Source organism: Mustela lutreola, chromosome 4, assembly GCF_030435805.1.
Source record: "Mustela lutreola isolate mMusLut2 chromosome 4, mMusLut2.pri, whole genome shotgun sequence".
In the NCBI taxonomy this organism is placed as follows: Eukaryota; Metazoa; Chordata; class Mammalia; order Carnivora; family Mustelidae; genus Mustela; species Mustela lutreola.
In genome coordinates this window covers 116,122,244-116,141,454 of record NC_081293.1, presented here as the reverse complement: position 1 = coordinate 116,141,454, position 19,211 = coordinate 116,122,244, and the positions used below count along the sequence as shown (strand labels likewise).

The window sequence follows — 19,211 nt, the reverse complement described above, 5'->3', positions numbered from 1 at the left end:
TTTATGATCATTTGCTAGGAAGATTTATTCATTTTTCATTTGTGGGGAGCCCAAACTGTACCTTCTATTCCACAGAAGCTTTGCTTCTCTCTTAATGGCAACAAATGATTACCATTTTGCATTTTTTTTTTTTTTGGAGGTAATGGGAATTACTATCAAGATTTTAAAGCTTCCCTATGATTAGTACCTACTTAGTGAAAAGGGAGTGTCGTTAGCCCTATCCCTTAGGCAAGGTGAAGTCTCTGTTTTACCCAAATAAAGCATTTACCAGGCACTTTTATGAAGACACCGTCATTTCTTAGAGGCACCATGCATGATGTAGTCATCATTGTTTTCCATAGAAAAAGAATGCTCCAGGCAATAATTCTCAAGATACTCTTAAAAATACAATTTCAAAAGCAGACAATAATTCTAATATACATTTATTTGCTCTATCTATTTGATTTGACACTACTCACTATTGTCTCTACAGTAGTCAGACTGAACAGAAAGTAGACTCCATTTAAATCTATTCTGTATTTAATGTGACTCCTTTAAATTTAAGTGAATCAAGCTGGCAATTCTCACTGATTCAGCCACTATTTTCTTGGATATGCCATTTTTTCAAAATATGTTAAGTAAAAGTCAGTATAGACCTGGCTTTTGGGAGATCACAGAACCATGTCACCACAAAAACTGGTTTCTACTTCGCTTTTCTATTTTTATTTTTTTTAAGAAAATAAACTTTAAAATTATTTACTTATTTAAGTAATCTCTACACCTAATGTGCGACTCAAGCTCATGTCCCTGAGATCAAGAGTTGCATGTTCTTCTAGCCAAGCCAGGTAGGCACCCTGTTTTTTTTTAAATTCTCTTTCTTTCTTTCCTTTTTTTTTCCCCCCTTTTGTTCTTACCATAGCACATTCCCTCCCCAGCTGAGCTCTATGCCCAATGTGGGGCTTGAACTCATGACCCCAAGATCTAGAGTCACATGTACCACTGATTGAGGCAGACAGGTACCCCCTATTTTGCTCATTTTTTAAAAAAGTAAACTCTGTGCCTAATGTGGGGCTCAAACTCACAACTCTGAGATCAAGAGTCACATGCTCTACAGACTGAGGCAGCCAGGTGCCCCTGTTTTGGTTAGTAATTCATGCCTGGCAATACCATCACCAAGGAACAAATTGCATGTATATCATTCAAACTTGTTGTCTTAAAATCCAGCATGTCAAATAATATCAAATGGGGTTCACTACATGCAGAAGCACCCATACCTGGTATAAGGAGGAAGAGGTAGAGTGATTCTGGTCCATTTGTTGAATGTGTCTGACACCAGGATCCGCTGCAGGTGATAGCGGCTGCACTCAACACTGGTAGGTAGACAGTCCCTTACCAATGGGTGCCATGATAATCCAAGATCTACTGAGTATTCCAATTCAATAGCTGGAACAGAAAACGTTATTCTGCATAGAAATACATGTACGTAGACCCAGGAACCATAATTACTTATGTTTTCTTATGTTTTAATTCAAATGTCAATTTGATTTTCCTCCGTATTTATGTTTCCTATTTTGAAATATTTCTTGGTTTTATTTTTCCTTCTGTATAATGCTAGTTACTAATTTTTACTTACCAGATTAAAATCATTTTTCTTTCAAGGGGCTAGGATCAAGTGAAACATAAAATAAAATTTCCTGAATCATTCTGTATACTGAGAAGCTTTCTAATCATAACAAAACCATTGCTCATATGTAGGTAAGCAATAGTAATGGTAGTTATATATATACTTACTGTGTGTGTGTGTGTGTGTGTGTGTGTATATATATATAGTATATTGTATATAAATAGTTAAGGTATGTTATGAAATTATAAAATTATATGTATATATACTATAACAACTATGTCTGTTTATTTCATGGTTAACTTGCAAGTACAAACATAGTAACCATACTTTTTAATGATTACCTTTACATAGCTTAAAAAAATTGATCAACTTTCTCAAAATTTGACCATTCCACAGGGACCCTGACTAACAATGCCAATTTTGCTCCTGCTATAGGTAAAGCTTCTTAGAAATAGCAAAATCCCTCGTGCTCACATATCCTGCTGTACGGTATGAGGGAAGGTACTGGGGAATCAGAGAGGTATAAGGAGGTAGCCAAGCATGCAGTCAGGCTGTGGGTCTAGGAAAAGCAGTTTCTTTCTGTTTTGTCTGAAAAATCCAACTTAGAACCTATGTTTTGTATTCCTCTTGATTCCCTGCTTCAGTCTCTATCAAAACTACTCGAGCCCCGACTTCTGTCTTGAAATTGCTTCCTCTAAGGTCATGATTCTCAAACGTGGCTGCACACCGAAATCACCTGGGTACCTTTAGAAAGCACGAATGCCAGGATCCCAGCCCCAGGGACTGTGATTTCACTCTCCTGGGGCACAGCCAAGGTGTTGGGAGCCATGCAGCTTCCCAGGTGATTCTCACGCACAGCCGGCGTGGGACCCCTCACTGCAGCACGGTCCCTAGCAACCCTTCTAGTGAAATATAGTGGTCCTGCTCAGACTTCATTGTTCTTGTCCTTCTTACAGTGATGGACATTATTGATTATTCCTTGGTTCTTGAAACTTTCTTTTCTTTTGGAGGACATTATTCTGGATCTCCTGTCTTACTTTCCCTCTGACTCCCTTACTAACGAGCCCAGTTATGGGCATTCTTCCAAACTCCATTTCTGGCCTTCTATTCTCTGTGTATACTCCTCGGGCTTTAACTATTATCCCTGTGCCCAGAACTGCCAATTTTATGTCTCCAATTAATTTCCTTCATTCAATAAATGTTTACTCAGCCTGGCATCGCATCGGATGTTGGCATATTGTAATGCACAGTTTAGACAAAGTTCCTGCTTTCTATATTGTAAATCCTCTTTAGTCAAGGGCACCCCCACTTAAAGCTACTTGCACCCAAACTAAATAAAAACTCACCATTTCCCCCCATAAATAAACATCTCTTCTTAACTACCCAAGTCTTTCAATGGCCATACCTTTGGCACTGGTTTTCCGGGTTCAAAATTCAGAAATTATTTTAGAAATTTACTCTTCTCTCTTCTTTACTCTCTATATTCAAACTGGCACCTGGTTTTGAGACTTTTCTGCTTCTCTCCTTTGTGCTTGCATTGTCTCATTCAATTTTATCCATTCCAGTTTTCTTCCTGCCACACAGTGAAGACCGTATCACCTCCTACAGAGGTGACCACTGAGGTTCTTTATTAGGATTCTTCTCTTAACTCCTGGGCTAATCTCCCTAAAACAGACCATGTCACTCGCCTGCCCTTGTGCCCTTTTATTCATGTCCTCGTCAAGCACAGATTCTAGTATGTGCCTTTCAAGGCTCTTCTTCCTTAGCTGCCAACTCTGCTTATCTACTTTCCTCTTCGATTGTATCATTCAGTTCAACCTTTCTCAAGAGGATGCACCAGCCTGCAGTAGAAAATACAGAGGACTGGACTTATGAGGGCAGAGCGTCAGTCCTGGTGCTGCTGCACGCCTACTGGGTCATAACTTACCTGAGTTCTCATTGCCTTCCCAAGCTATGGAGGAAGCAGGTATCTAAGACCCTAACGTCGTTTTCTATTTTCAAAAGCAGCACTCTTCTCTCCTCCACTAGATGCAAATATTGCCTGTTCAGGCTGTTCTGCTCATGGTTTTCCCTATGGATGAGGAGGACCCCATCTCTGCTTCTTTGTTTATGCTGCAAGCTTGGGATGTCCTTTCTTCTCCATCCACCCTTCAAATCCATTCCAATCATCAATGCCCACTTGAGACTAAGCTTCTTTGTGAAATCTTCCCCAGATCCTTGGATTGGCCATCCATTGGTCATCTCACTCTCCTTTGAGCTTTCAGTACATTATGCTGTAGTACCAATGCATACAGCACTTGACTTCATCATCTACCGGACTCTAACTTTCTGATGTACCCCTCAGCTATACCTGTTGAAGACAGATGTGTACCTTATCCTTATTAAAGTTCCACCCCGTTGATGAATTTAGAGTTGACTGACTGAATCTGAGGTGGAAAGAGCACTTCTGGGATTCCCTCTAAGATATGTCCCTTAAGTTAAAACTAGGGTAAATCTGAAAAATGTGGATTTTGCAAGACCTTGGAAGTAACCAAATTTGTCAGATGTTGGCCCTCTGGAATCTAAAACAGAAAATAGTCCTTGTGGACATTCTAGTCTGGCTCTCCTGGAGGAAGAATGATACTTCCAGGAAGAAGTCTGGATCTTCTGGAGGTAAAAGACCAGAAGACCCTCAGAATCTGGACAGGTTTGCAAGTTACAGTGAAGGGCCCAAGTATGCAGTGATGTCAGTCTTTATACCTTCTAAGATAGGTGTGTCTATGTGTGTGTGTGCATGTGTGTGCGTGTGCACCCACATGCAAGGTATATGTGAGTGTGAATGAGTGAATGTGCACAATTCAGAGGATGCACACTGGCCACAATGAAGGTGGCCTAGAATATGCTATGACCCAGAATGGCAAAAAGTGTAAAGTAAAATGGGGACAGCAAAATTTCATGATTCCTGGGATGATGGAAAGAAGACAGTAGCTGAACTAATCTAAAGCCCTATGAGTTAAAACACATGTATATACCAATTCATGTGTAAATCCTATTGCTGATGCTGGCATTCTCTATGTGACGAGAGTCCCTAATTCTGCAAGTCTGATGGTAAAAAAACAATCCGGATTTTCCAAAGGAGATAAGTGAGGCATTATTCTTTATACGTAAAAAAGTCTTCAAATACATACACTTAAAGATAAGCTCACATTCTGATGCTTTAAAAAAGAAACTTCTAAAACTTGACGTATATACACCATTTTCAAGAACGCGATTATGGTTGGACTGATGCACGCTTCTGTTTTGCTTATAGACTTGTCAGAGGGGCGATGGATGACCATTTACACATGTCTGTCCCTCTCCCCGGAGATGGAATATTTACCGTAACAAGAGTCGGTGACCGAGCAGGAGGCGGCAAAGTCAATCTGTAGGAAGGAATCCTCGTTCACGGCAATGTCTGTGGTGACCACGTAGCGTGTGCTGGCCTTTTCGATGAAGACCAGGGCGTCACCGGTAGAGCCGCACACAGGCATCTTGGTGCCTCCTGGGTGCAGCAGCCATTTCCTACTATCCAGAGTCGTGAAATCATCCTCCAAGACTGTATTGCCAGAAATATTTCCTCCGATAAGAATCTGAAACGCATTTTTTTAAAAGAAAATGAATTTTCAATATGGTTTTGAGATATGAGAGAGTTTGGTGTTCTTGTTTGTATTTACCCGTTGGACTGCTCAACAGTGGCATCACACGGCGAGCCTCCTGTTGGGGGTCTTTCAGAATGCTTTTGTTTATGTGGCCTGCCTGCCCATCTGGCAAGAAGCGGCAGAAAACAAATCGAGGTATTGACAAAACCATTCACAGCCTTCGTGGGCCAAACTGTGCCTTTGGAAACTACACGCGCCCAAGCTGGGAAAGCAAAACTTGGCTTTATGTGTGATTATGTTCCATGTGAAATTTCTATTTAAGGACAGTTGTATCCTAAGGCATTTCAGTTCCAGGTCTTTGCCTGGATTCTATCGTTTGTTAACAGGTTCTTTTGAGTTCTCTTTCATATGCGGTTTATTATGTATGAAGATCCTTTAGAACTCTCCATAAGGATGTTAGGAAGATTTATTTATTTCTTCTTCAAAGGCTAGGAAAGAGGATTTGGAAATGACTGGATGTGGTACCATGGCTAATTTGCACATTTTCCCTTTCAGAGAATTATAACCTCACATCACGCTTGATAAAGTCCCTCTACCCATATGGCAGATTTCTCTATGCGCAGGACCTGGGCCTTCTGTTGTGCTGTTTGTTTTTATAGGCTCAGCTGACTGAAGGAAAAGAGAACGAAAGGAAGCTAAATAGCATATCTAATCTAGCTGTGTGGCCGTGGGCAAGTCCTTCAATGGTGGGTCCCGGGCTCCCTCGGCTGAGTGAGGGGGCTGGACCGAATGCGATCTAGGCTGCACGCGGCTCGAGTGCCAACAATTACAATAGATAATCTTGAATGGACTGACCTGGTCGATAACCCAGGGACTGTAGAAGTGACCGTTTTCAGACGGCTGCCACCAGCGGAGGCGAGTAGAAGCAGAGCGGGCTTTCAGGGGTATCTCCAGGGCGATGTACCTGCCCACGTTGCTGGAGTTGCTGAAAAGGAACTCCTGAAGGAGACTCCATGACAGGCCACCATTGAGCGAATACTGAAGCAGCACAGGTTGGCTCCGGGGGTCAGGGACACCTTTACCACATCCCAGTCTCATGAAGAACTGCACAAATCTGACACGAGGAAGACTGACTGTAGATTTTTTTTTTTTTTTTTTTAACACACTTCAGTGACAAATTCACGCTATTTACAAAAGAAAAGCCCACAGGATCATGGCAGGTTGGGGGGGGGTGGGCAGAGGAGTGCATGGCTTTAATGAATACGATGATTTAATCAATGTCCCGAGCAATCATTTCAAAGTCCAATTTTCCTTTTTAACATGAGGGAGTTAATAAAATGTGAAGTCTGGAAAAAGGCAACTCTGTACCAATTTTTGTATTTTGGCCCCCTCCACACAGATAAGTCTGAGGGAACTGAGCATTCACTGTCCCCTCTGGTTATCCTGTAAGAAGAAGGAAGGGCTCCAAGACTCTCCAAGCACGGGGCTGTGTATTGTTATCTATTTAAGATGAATCTGTCCTTAGTCTCTGAAACTGGAAGAATGTTATGAATGTAGTTTATGCCATTAATTGGCAAAACCATACACCTTCTGGTTTTACCAGCCGTTTTTCAGATCTCCAATTACTGCCTGGGGGAGACACATTTAAATGCAGCAGCTGTAGTGCCTTTTTGTGAAAGGCCAGGCATCTCTTGGAAGAGGTGTGTCAAACTGGGCCTCTTTGCCATCCTTTGTGCCAGAGGCAGGGAAGCATGAGCGTGGGGTGGTGATGGGGGGGCTGTGTCAGCCTCTGACTATTGCCGGGTCTGGGATGGATGATACTGGCCATCAAGAACTGTGGCAGCCGGCCAAGGGCAGCCTTCCCAGCTGGCAGGGAGGTGGACAGAGTGGCAGCAACAAGCTGGGGTGCCAACGAAAACTAGATCACATGTTATCTTTGGCAGGCAAGCTGCTGGTGCTTGGTCTGGCCTCCGTGCTAGCCTGTAATGCGGAATAAATTTCATGTGTAACCCAACACACACGCCCAATTATGTATGCATGTCAAACACAGGAAGCATATTGGGACTTATAATAAAAGTTATCAGTTCCATATATAAAGCCATGCACTCTTTATGGGTTCCTCCCCTCCCCCATCCCATTAACTAGGCATTCATTTATCTTATAACCCTGAGAAAATTGGGATTTTACATGGAGCATTTTGAGGTCAATGTATGCAAATCCTACACAGCATGCTACTGAGATGAGATAAATAATGGAGCTTTTAACATTGGATTAATGAAAAAAAAATACATAGTGCCTAGTGAATGTCGATATCTATAAAAATAATAACCATTTACAGAAAAAAAATCTTTTGGTCTATTGTCTACTTGTATCAGGGAATGTTTGTAGATTAATTTAGTTATGGATAAATCCATATCAGAATTATTTAGAAAAATCCAGTAATTTCTAAATTAGAGAACTCTGCAGCCAATGATAAATCTGAAATAAAGAGCATCAGATTAAACTATGTGCATTAAAATAGGTTGAAGAGAAAAAAAATTTTGCTTTCTATTACTGTAAAATTATTATCTCACAGAATTGTTTTTTTATGGAGCATGGTCAAATTAATAATTCAATAAATAAATGATTTAGGTGAAAGAGGAAGATACATATGTTAAGATCTATTTTAAGATACTCGGAAATGTTTTAAAAAACCCAAAACACGACTTCTTTTTTCACTTGCAAAAATAGGTCAGGGTTCCATTTTACACATGTTCAGTGGTCTTCTTTATTTTCCTGACTAAGTTTTTGGCTCGTCAAATGATCAAGGGATACACATCTTGACAGGACATAATCCTCTGAGCCAGTTTAAAATGTTTGTTTCTGAGAGGCTGTGCTCAAATCAGAAAATGAGTGCGTAGAAAGCATGAGCAAATCATTGGAAAGAAATGGTTATTAAGAATAAGACCACACTTCAAATATTCTTAACTTAAATTGCCAATGGACAGAAAATTAATGGTTGGTAATTTGAGGATGTATTGTATTTCAATTAAGCTTTCTATTAAGCATGTAGATAACTTTCCACATCATTCAAGTGCCCAGACAAAGTATTCTCTAGAAGGTGGATGAAAAAGATGCAACATTATTTTCTTGAAGTGAAAGGAAGCAAACCATTGTCATTTCCTAGAAACCACCTTGTAAATATCACCGATCTTATATTAACTTTTGTCTGTTTAGCTATGTTTCATTTCTGATCTAGCTTATTTCACCAAGCTCTCTCGGTTTTAGGATCAGAATTAAATGAATTGTGTCTTAATGGAGTCTTAGATAAGAGAGAGGCTCAGCATTTCCAGCGGAAGGCCTTGTCCTTGAGATGTTGGCTTCTTTCTGATTTGATTATGTTCTGTTACTGTACATCACAATGTGGTTTCTCAACAGCATCTAAAAACGTTTACCTAGCATGTGATAAATCCAGATCTCTTGTCATCAACATGCGCAAGCCATCTTCATTGAAAAAGAGGTTGTTTCCGCTGGAAAGGATTCCACACTTCCGAGAAGGCTTTCCACCACTCATTAGTAAGAATCTATCGGATTCTAGCTGACCTGAAAAAAGTGGTAAGGGTGATTTACCTATGACCCCAAAGACAGTCATACTCTTTTTTTTTTTTAAAGGAATGAGGTAAAACTGCTTTGGGCAGTTTTAAAATACAAAGCCATGAATACTATTTATGTAAAGTCACGTATTTTGGGAGAAGAGGTCTCTTCAACAGTTCAGCTTTCTGAATTCTTTAACCTAAGGGGCCACAAGACAGAAGGGGGGGTGGGGCTTTTCCCGAGTAGCTATGGTCCAGCCAGATGGGTCCTTCGCTCAGCTTTCCTACAGTGCAAAAAATGACACTGGCTAGTCAGAGAGTGATTCAGGCCAAAAGTAAGAGAGGGTAATTTACGTAGCTTTTCCACTGGCCTCTTCATTCTGTCTTTGCTACTCTGAGGACCGTGTCTGGCACGTATTATAAAATATTTTAAAAAACCACAGTTTTAATGGAAGAAATTACAGAGTAATTTAATATTTTCTATTAAATAATGTCTTTCAAAACCAGCTCACAAATCTCTCCAGATACTTACCTTAGATCTAGGGTTTTCTTCTTCTTCTTTTTTTTTTTTTTTTATTCTGGTAAGATGTACACAATACAAAATTGGGTCATTTTCAACATTTTAAAGTGAACAACTTGGTGGGATTTAGTACATTCACATTCATGCTGTGCAACCATCACCACTACCTAGTTCTAGAAGCTTTTCATCACCCATGAGGGAAACCTTATACCCATTAAGCGGCCACTCCTCTTCTCCCTCTCACCCAGCCCCAGGCAACAGCTGATCGGCCTTCTGTCTCTATGGATTTGCCTACTTTGGATGTTCTATGATCGTATGACATTTAGCCTTTTGTGTCTGACTTCTTTCACCTGGCATGTTTTCAAGGTTCATCCGCCTTGTGGCATGAATCAGGATTTCATTCCTTCTTTTTTTTTTTTTTTTTTTTTTGCTCTCTGCATCTCTTCTTTTTTTTTTTTTTAAGATTTTATTTATTTTATTTTATTTGACAGACAGAGATTACAAGCAGGCAGAGAGGCAGGCAGAGAGAGAGGGGAAGAAGCAGGCTCCCTGCTGAGCAAAGAGCCCGATGCGGGGCTCGATCCCAGGACCCTGGGATCATGACCTGAGCCAAAGGCAGAGGCTTTAACCCACTGAGCCACCCAGGCGCCCCATGGATTTCATTCCTTCTTATGGCTGCATCACACTCCACTGTGTTGATATACCTAAATCTAATATTAAATTGTACCTTGAAACCATAAGTCTATTATAACAATTGTATAAACAACTTGGGAAAAAGAAAGAAAAAGAAAAAGAAAAGAAATCTTTTCGGGAAAAAGAAAGAAATCTTCTGATCCCACTATCCTAACATGCATAGTTATTACAGTTGTTTAGACTTTCTCTTATGAGAATGGTTTCCCATTGTTTTATCAGAGTACATATCCATATACATATCTATATCTATAACATCATCAGACATAATGATGTGAGATTCTAGATATAAAACTGAGGTACAGAAAGTGATGAGAGGCTGCTCAATGAGTTGATGATGAGTGACTCCTATCTAGGATTAACTCGCTAGAGATAGTTTTTTAAAATTATCATCAATCAGCGATTCCATGTGATAGAAAAGTGGTGAACAGATTTATTTCCCTCAAGCATGGCCTGACTCATTCTCACTGCATTGCTTTGAACACAGAACCCCATATAATTCAGAACTAAATGAAGCCATCGGTGGTCCCAATTGTAAGGCTAAATAATGGAATGTTAAAATGGGATTCGTGATTACTTCTGTATTACAAATTACATTTAATACGTAAGTTCTTTCACAAAGCTACCTAGGTTTTATTTTAAAAGATTACCTTCAAAATCATCCTTGAGAAAATCAGGATTTTTGGTGCTTATTTTACAGGTGGGACCTGAGTAGCCGGGATCGCATATACACTTGGTTCCATTGATACAACTCCCATGTCCACTGCACATCTCTTCACATTGGGGACCAATATAGACATTATCAATGGCCCACGTCACTGGCTGAGAGCCAGCAGGGTAAAATCCTTGGTACCATCTGAAACGCACAGATCTGGAAAAGAGGCACAAGGCTTTTAAAATTGAATCAACATAACAACACAGCTTCAAAGTAAGGCCATCCAATCAAGGAGCAGTGGGCAGTTACTACCTCTGCACCACACTCAAGAAGTAGAAAACACAATTTGACATCTCAAGAACACAAACTCTGTTCCTCAATCTCCAAGATAATTGCCAGTTTATGTTCCTGTTTCCCGTAAGCCCTTCCCAATCCTATCGTTGGGTCAAACTCCACCTGACCCTCCACCTTTTTCAATACTGACTTCTTTGGTGATGCTTCCTCCATTCTGACTATCTACACTCTGCATAACTCATTTTTTCTTCATAAATTGAGGAAAAATTCACGTTATACAAAAGTAAGCATTAACCATTTAAAGAGTACAATGGGGTGGGAGTCATCCCATTCAGTGTTTAGCAAACCACCACCTCAATCAAGTTCCAAGACATTTTCATCACCCCAAAAGAAAACCTTGTGTCTATTAAGCAGTTACTCCCCATACCATCCTAGTTCCAGCCCTCAACAACCATGAATTAATTTTATTTCCAAGTATATTGCCCTATCATCTTGTGGATGACAGCTTCTTGAAAATAATCTACATATTTTGGTAGTCATCCAAAAAATTTTAGTATATTTTATCAGACATAAAACTCAATTCAAAGAAGACAGATTTAGTTTTGAGGGGATGGATACAGAGACGGCATGCACATTCATTTTTGCACCCTATCAATGTGTCCCATTTCCAGTGATCATAGAAACCAAATTCAGAATAATTTTTTGAGAAACAGGAATTAGGAGTCAATTTTGGAATTATTTACTAGGCTTCTAAAGCTTAGTAGATAGTAAAGCAGAGGGAGTCAAGTTCCCACATATAATTTTAACCCAAATTTCATTGTTTATCTCAAGACTCCAACCATACTGAGCTGCTGCCAAAATGCCAGTTCATAATTACATTTTATTTTCAAATACTTGTCAGAGTTTATAGTCTTGGCAAGAAGTACTTTCTACCCTTTGAACTTTCAGACTGCTGAGCTGAGGGAAATGGCTAGAGTTTTCCTTTGAACAAAAGCCGACATGGATTTTTTTTGAACTTCTTATTTATTCAAATGTTCTGAATACAAATGAACCACGTTGGTTGGATATTTATTATTGTTCACCTGTCTTGACACAGAAACCGCAAGCACTATGATAAATGGGCTGAAGGGTCTGGTTTCACTGCACTTCCCTTCTGCTGAAATCTTATTCTGAAAATTTCCCGCTGCCACCCTCCCTGGTGAGTGTCAGCGTCTGCTCTCCCAAGCCAGTGGTATTCAAAAGGATCTGTTTTTTAAACACAAACTTAAAATTTCAAGCACACAACAGTGCTTTCTTTAGACAGAGGTTTTGGTTGACTCATTATGAAACTGTATAAAGCAAAAGCAATTAGGAAGTTTTACAGACAAAAAGACTCCTAGACGAAAAGGACACAAGGTGACATGAATAAAACTCAATGGAAGCTCAATACTTCATGCTTCAAATGTGACTTGACTAGATGTGGAGGCAAATATGGTCTGTTTCGCACCTGAAAACATTTCTGATGCTTTTTTGGTACCTGGCATACAATAAGTGCACAGAAAAGGGTAATTTAAACATGGTTATATATATATATTTTTTAGCATCTAGCTTGTACTGTCACTATGGGCCATGTTGAATACAAACCAAGCAATGGTTCACTGAGTTGGAGAAAATTTAACTTTTGCCTTCCAGCAATTCATGCTTGTGTGGGTTTTAAGAAGAGTGCTAATTCTCTTCCTGAAACAAGGACCAGATAACACTATTAAGGCAAATTCTTCTCTTCGCAGAAATGGTTGAAGGCAGCTGGGAAGGTAATTTCATACCATTCTCAGAATGGACATGTCTCAGCAACAGATTTCTTTTTGTAAAAATAAAAATGGCAAAACAATGGCCCAAGTTCTGTACCTTTACCATTGGAAGAGGTATATTTTAAACTGACACTCAATGTGGGTGAAAGTACATGCATTTCTAATGTTTAAATTATATTGCCTTATGATTTCTCTCATCAGATTTCCAAATGGTATTTCCTAGTGCGTCAGCACTGCCCCGTGGATGTCACCAGTTCTATGTGAGGTGGTTTCCATGACACTGCAGCAACTGTCCTGTGACTTTATCCCATATTTTTAAAAGAAGACTGTTGTCATGTGGGAACGTGCCGAGGCAAGTCTCAGTTGTTAAAACAGTGTAAACTCATGGCCTCTACCCTATCTTTAGGGTGGTCTGGTACTTAATCCAATTCTTAGCTGAGCACCAGCAGGAAATGAGAGGTCCTTTAAAGAGAAAATTTGGAGCTTTTCAACAACAACCATAATGGTCACGATCTTGGTCATAGGTGCCTGCTTGATTGGCCAGCAGGCCTTTCCCTGTCTACACTGCCCGTAAGTATGGATTTCTGGCAGCTGGTGTTCTCTTGCAGAGATTAGCTTTCTGGCTACAGCTGATGGATTCAGACTGTCTTTTCTAGAAATGCGGAATTAAGAGTTCCAGCACATGAGAGTGGTCGTTTGCTGAAAAATGTTAAAGTCAGCATGATAAAAATGAGAATCAAACACTCCTTTTGCTGAGGTCCTCACACTTTTGGAGTGGGGCATCCCTGAAATTCCCCAGTACGCTTCTAGTAAGTTCTTCCACTGTTTTGGTAAGCCCTTTCATATTTCCTGCAACATAGGATCTTAAATAATACAACTGATCTTGGATAAAAACTTTTTCCTGACTCTTTCTCCCTGCCCTGTTCTTCTATAGACAATCCTCCCCACCCCCAGCAACAACAGCTTTCTGGTTGTGCCTGCTTTACCTTCTAGAGAACCGTGAGGACATTCTGCTTAGTAATGCTCATTTTTTTTTTGGTTGGATTTTCCATTGGAATCATATGCTGGTGTAATAGCAAGAATTAGTAAATGACATCCTTGACAGCTCAAAATATTAAAGTCCTTAGCAATCAAATTATAAAAATTATGCTGATGATATGATGAAAAGCAAATGGATTTATGTTAAAAGAGAACACAGACTTGTGAAAATTCACTTTCACCCTTTTGGAAAAGTTCTAGGTATTAGTCATTTTGCTTGAAGACCCAAGACTTCTAATTATGCTGAGTTTCACATCGGGAATATAAATCTATTTCCATCTTGAAAGTATATTAGTACTTTCTTCTTTTTTTGACATACCCTGAAAGAACAGGTTTTTTCTTCTGAGAGAAAAGACAAATTCTGAGGCAGCCTGCTTTGTTGACTTCCTCTCTTTGTTCACTTATATTATTAGGTTTCGTTTTTGAACAATTCATTTCATTTCTATCAGAATTGAAGCCCTTTATCCCCAAATAGCCTTTCAACAGAAGAGTCAAATATACGGAGCAAGAATGCTGAGAGAAGTTGGAAAAGCAGAAATGCTTTGGGGGAGGGAATGGAACAATTAGTATTTTTTTTAATGAGGCACCTAGAATATTCTGTGGGCTTCCATCCTCCCGCTGTGCCCCCTCCCTCCATAAGAGACACACACAGGTAGATGTCTGAAAGTCATAAAATTCTCACTGTATTTATATTGGGAGGTGGGGGCAGGTGCTGTGCAGAATTACAACATTAGGAGAAAACCATACTTCTGTCGCTTCCTCATGGATCTAGTAAAGACCCGTGGGGGATACGAATCACTACAGAGTGCAGCCATGATGTACTCTTTGAAATCTATCTTCAAACTGAGTAGTGTGTCAGCTCGGAGTACCACGTTTGGAGTAACCACTGGTGTGCTGAAGTGGAGAACTAGAGGGAAATCGCCCCCCCCCCCATAGAGTGGCAAGTCAGTGGTGACATGAGGGAGAATGTTGTCAATGGAGAAAGATGGCCGTGTGAAGCGGCAGGTCCTTACCCGCAAAGGTGCAGCTTCCCGAAGTGCACGACCTCCCTCCTCCAGCCCTGGGTGGTCCCGGCATAGTAGGTGCTGCTCGGGTGGTGCTCGGTGGAGCACAGCGAGCTGACGTGGCTGCTGCTGTGGTAGCAGAGGGGGAGCAGCGGGTGCCACGTCGCCCCAAAGTCCCTTGAGAACTCCAGTCTGACTGGATCGGAAGAGGAGCTATCGGTGGAGCAGCCCACGTTGATCTTCAGGAGGAAGGGGAAAAAACAGATACAAATTACTTCAGAGCAAGAGGCTCTGAAATGATTCACCATTTCATTATTTTCTTGAGAGTCCATTTTCCTGGGAACTGCCTTGCTGAAATATTTAACACTGTAAAATTCTGTTTTGCCTAACTGAGTAATATCATATATTACCTTCAAATAATAATTTTTTCATAAAGAACCTCAAAGGGCCTCATAAAAAATTTATTTTCCCTCATTTTATAAAAAGCTAGGAAGTGGGTAAGGCAGAGGCTGGCATGGATTCCAAATTGTACCTCTGGCCTACTTTCATAGCCAAACCAAGCAAACTGTAATGAAAAGACTGTTTCCTGACTTATAACCATTAGCCTTTTTTTCAGTCCGCTAGATAGGAAGACCTTCTCTTTTCCTTCGTGTGACACCTTCCAAATGATCCTCAAAGTTCTGCACGTGAAAAAAACCTCAATATGTATTCAACAAAACACAATTATTGTCCCTCTTTGTCCTGCACAGGGAATGCGTGTTCAGAAAGACCTTAGCCATTAGGGAAATAACCACTTCATTCCTTTCTCCATGCTTCCAAATAAATAAACTAAAACTTAAATAAATAAATGCATGTAATTCTTCCTATGCAGTTCTCCCTTCTTGCAGGTGAGATTACTATTTTCTTGCTGTTGTAGCACCCGGATATATTTATATTTATAATTTCTGTTGTTGAACTTACTCCTTATACCTTTTGAAAACTATCAACATTAGACAAACTTTTCAAATATAGGCATTTGTTTCTATCCAAGTCCTTCTGATAACAGAAGAGGGCCACAGGTGCTATTTTTTATTAACATTTAAACACATATTTAGAAAATAGAAGGAACTTAAAATAAAACTAGAAAACATTAGAGAAAGTTTAAAATAGATACAGAATAATTTCTCTATGAAAGTGCCATTTGGTTTCTTACTTTTTAAAAAGAATTTAACATTTTATTTATTTACTTGACAGAGAAAGACACAACGAGAGAGAGAGAGAGAGAGAGAGAGAGAGAGAGAACACAAGCAGGGGAAGTGAGAGAGGGAGAAGCAGGTTTCCCGCTGAGCCATCGAGATGCCCCACGGTCTGACTTTTGAGATGCAAGAGACAACTCTAATTTAGAGGCTACCGAGAGTTAATCTAAAACAAATATTCAAAATCTTGTTGATCCAGTCAGGCACTATTGTAAGCCCTCCTCCGACAGTAGCTAGAGATTTCAGCTAGGAAACAAGCATTTTTGAAACTTGGTACTATTGGTTCTGCTGATTTTATCTAAGTTTTTGAAATACATACAAGTTTTTCTTTATACATTATTAATTTGCTCTCTTCCAAATTATAAGAGGTCCATGAATATTAGTGAAATACACAAAAATTATAAAAATAGTGTAGTGTTGTTTTATCTGTAAAATTCATGGCACCATGATAAATATTATATAAATATGCCAGCCTGGTATAAGAGTAGTTACATCGACTGAGTCTTAAGTAACACATAAAGATTGTGAAAACAGTCATATTAGAATAGTATGGCCTTTTTCATTTTTATAATGTTTAAAATAACATATTTCAATAACTTCCCACTGTAGTAGGTAGGAAGATTATATCATAAATAAAGGACAAAAATTCCGATGTAAGACTTAGTAGGACAACTGGTTCTGCTAATAAAAATGAATTATGATGTAAAACCTCTTTTGTCCTTGGGAAAAAGGGAAAGTCATAATGCAGGAAAACTACCTGAGATTTTCCTTCTCTTTCCTGGCTTTTTGTTCAAGATAAAATTTAAAGCATTTCTGATAGAACAAAGTCAAGTACCTCGAACTGTATGATGGTGTTCTCATTCACATCCAGGTCGCGAGTGGTGATGGAATGCTCACCGACCTCATTGGAAACAAACACCATAGCTGAATCTTCCTCGCTGTTATGGAAGAAAACAAGAAGAAATCCGCTTGGGCAAAAGTTCACTGTGATTTATATAGAGCAAGCAAAATTTGTATAGAGTTTTGTTTTAGAGTCTTAATGAAAGACTTACGGTGCTCCTTTTGAAGAATACGGGCAATAAAGACCAATGTTACCACCGGGATAGAAAAACCAATTGTCTTCTCTGGGTCCAAAATCAAATGTATCCAGAAGCATCAGAGGGTTGTTGAGATTGTTTCCATCAATAATGAAGTCATCAACAATCCAGATTTCTTCTTTCTTACCTAAGGCATTTTTGGATTAAAAAAAAAGTTTTTCCAATGGTGAGAACTGGAGGGACATGTTTGCTCTTTGGAAGAAAGTAAATGACAGAAGGGAATCAGTAACAACAGGTTAAATATATGCTTTCCAGACAAAGGAACACAAACTACACAACACGTCTTTATAGAGATTTGAGTATGGAAAAATTAAGCTGTCAATCACCTTAAGTTGACAGAGCAAGGAACAGCCTCACTGATTTCAGAAAGCTGAGACGGTTTGAGAAATTGTGCTCCCCTTCCAGTCAGTGCTGTGGTGTTAGAGCCTGTACTGCCACGAATGGGGTTTATGTTTTCAAGGTTTAGGAGAACCTATAAGATATCTGAATCTGTGAGCACAGGGGTCAAGCCTGCAGATTTAAAACTGAGGTGCATGAGTCGATCTGAGGAGCCTCTTACTGCCTTTTAGAGTCAGCTCATGACTGAGCGTCGTGCTGTAGTCGGGCTGAAGGGCTGTGGTCATGAAAACGCTGGTCTGATGCCTAATTTTATCTAATTGTTAGAACTACACAGAAGAAAATACTCTGTGTTATATCCTTTCAAATGCTTTTCAAAACTTCTATGCTTATTTAAAGTTATGTGGAACTATCTAAAAAACTAGTAAAATCACTCCTTGGGCTGTCATAGAACTTGATTCGGCAACCCAGCCTGGGTGTTGAAGGCAGGTACCTACTTTGCAGGGAGGACGGCAAACCCAGGCTGCCTTTGCAAAGCACTGTTTGGACTCAGGGGGAAACAAGGAGGTAAGACCATGCCAAGCAGAATCATCAAGATTCCTCAAGGATGCTTCTTTATTGTTTTCTACATTGATTACAATTCTTAGAATATATATATATATATATTTTTCTGTACACACACACACACACACACACACACACACACACACACATACACACACATACATAATCTGTAAACAGGAACCTGTAGAAATAACCTGATGATTTAAATGAAGTTGCATGTGTCCCCCTCTCTCTCTCCTCAACCTATCACTTTTCTAATTCTAGCAGCTTTCTTCTCTTTTCTTGTTTTGGAAGCAGCTGGTGAAAACGATAAAAAAAAACCAGGTAAGCATTCCAACCACAACATGAAGACAATGATTCTCTGGATTGTGAAACTTGGTAGTATTTATATATTTATTCATATTTATTTGGTGATTATAAAAGATTATTTCTTTCTGTTTATAATAAGTTAAAAATTATTTTTGGCTTACTAGTTATGAGGTAAATATTCAGGTTAAGCTTTAGAACTAGCGGTACGTTTTTCTTATTCATTTCTGTGTTACCTCTGCAAAGAATCTGCTTAATGGGATATCTCTATGCTTACTCAGGCCATTAAATGCATGATTTGGTAGAGTCTGGTCCTTTATAATCGGCAGTTAATAGAAATATTGGAAGCAATAAAACATTACAAATTTGTAAAATCATTTTCTGTAACCATCTGGAAATGCTGTTAAATTATACATTCACTTTAACTTATCAACGGAAGCGGGGTATGTGATAAGAATATTTTATCTAAGGCACTTTCTGCTTGGTGTGAGTCCCTGTCACTTTGTCATGGTATTTTGCTGCAATGTTGTTCTGTCTCACTAATGAAATGCCACACTCAGAAGAACTATTTATTCCTAAATGAATTCAGCAGGAATGTAGTTACAATTGATGAGTGACTAATGATAATGCTGAACTTTTTTTTTTTAAAGATTGTATTTATTTATTTAAGAGAGTGTGCTCCTGAGAAGGGCAGAGGGGCAGAGGGGCAGAGGGAGAAGCAGGCTCCCCTGGAGCACTACATGGGACTCGATCCCACGATCCTGGGATCATGACCTGAGTCGAGGGTAGACACTTAACCGACTGAGCCACCCAGGTGCCTCAGTGCTCAATTGTTTTTTAAAAACCTTAGCTCTGAAAAAAAAAATTAATAAAAACCTTAGCTCTGTAAGTGG

The 19,211-nt window shown here is 39.5% G+C and overlaps 1 protein-coding gene across 3 annotated transcripts in view; it reads right to left on the bottom strand.

The window, feature by feature from the left end:
- Positions 1-19,211, bottom strand: part of RELN (reelin) — a 501,731-nt gene that overhangs the window by 59,232 nt on the left and 423,288 nt on the right. For all 3 annotated transcript variants that reach the window (XM_059170891.1, XM_059170889.1, XM_059170890.1), the window contains exons 39-46: positions 17,068-17,239; positions 16,851-16,953; positions 14,790-15,019; positions 10,653-10,873; positions 8,655-8,802; positions 6,076-6,334; positions 4,962-5,211; positions 1,254-1,422 (exon numbers count right to left, since the gene is read on the bottom strand). In XM_059170891.1, the coding sequence (XP_059026874.1) occupies positions 1,254-1,422; positions 4,962-5,211; positions 6,076-6,334; positions 8,655-8,802; positions 10,653-10,873; positions 14,790-15,019; positions 16,851-16,953; positions 17,068-17,239 (1,552 nt within the window). The remainder of the gene's footprint in view (positions 1-1,253; positions 1,423-4,961; positions 5,212-6,075; positions 6,335-8,654; positions 8,803-10,652; positions 10,874-14,789; positions 15,020-16,850; positions 16,954-17,067; positions 17,240-19,211) is intronic.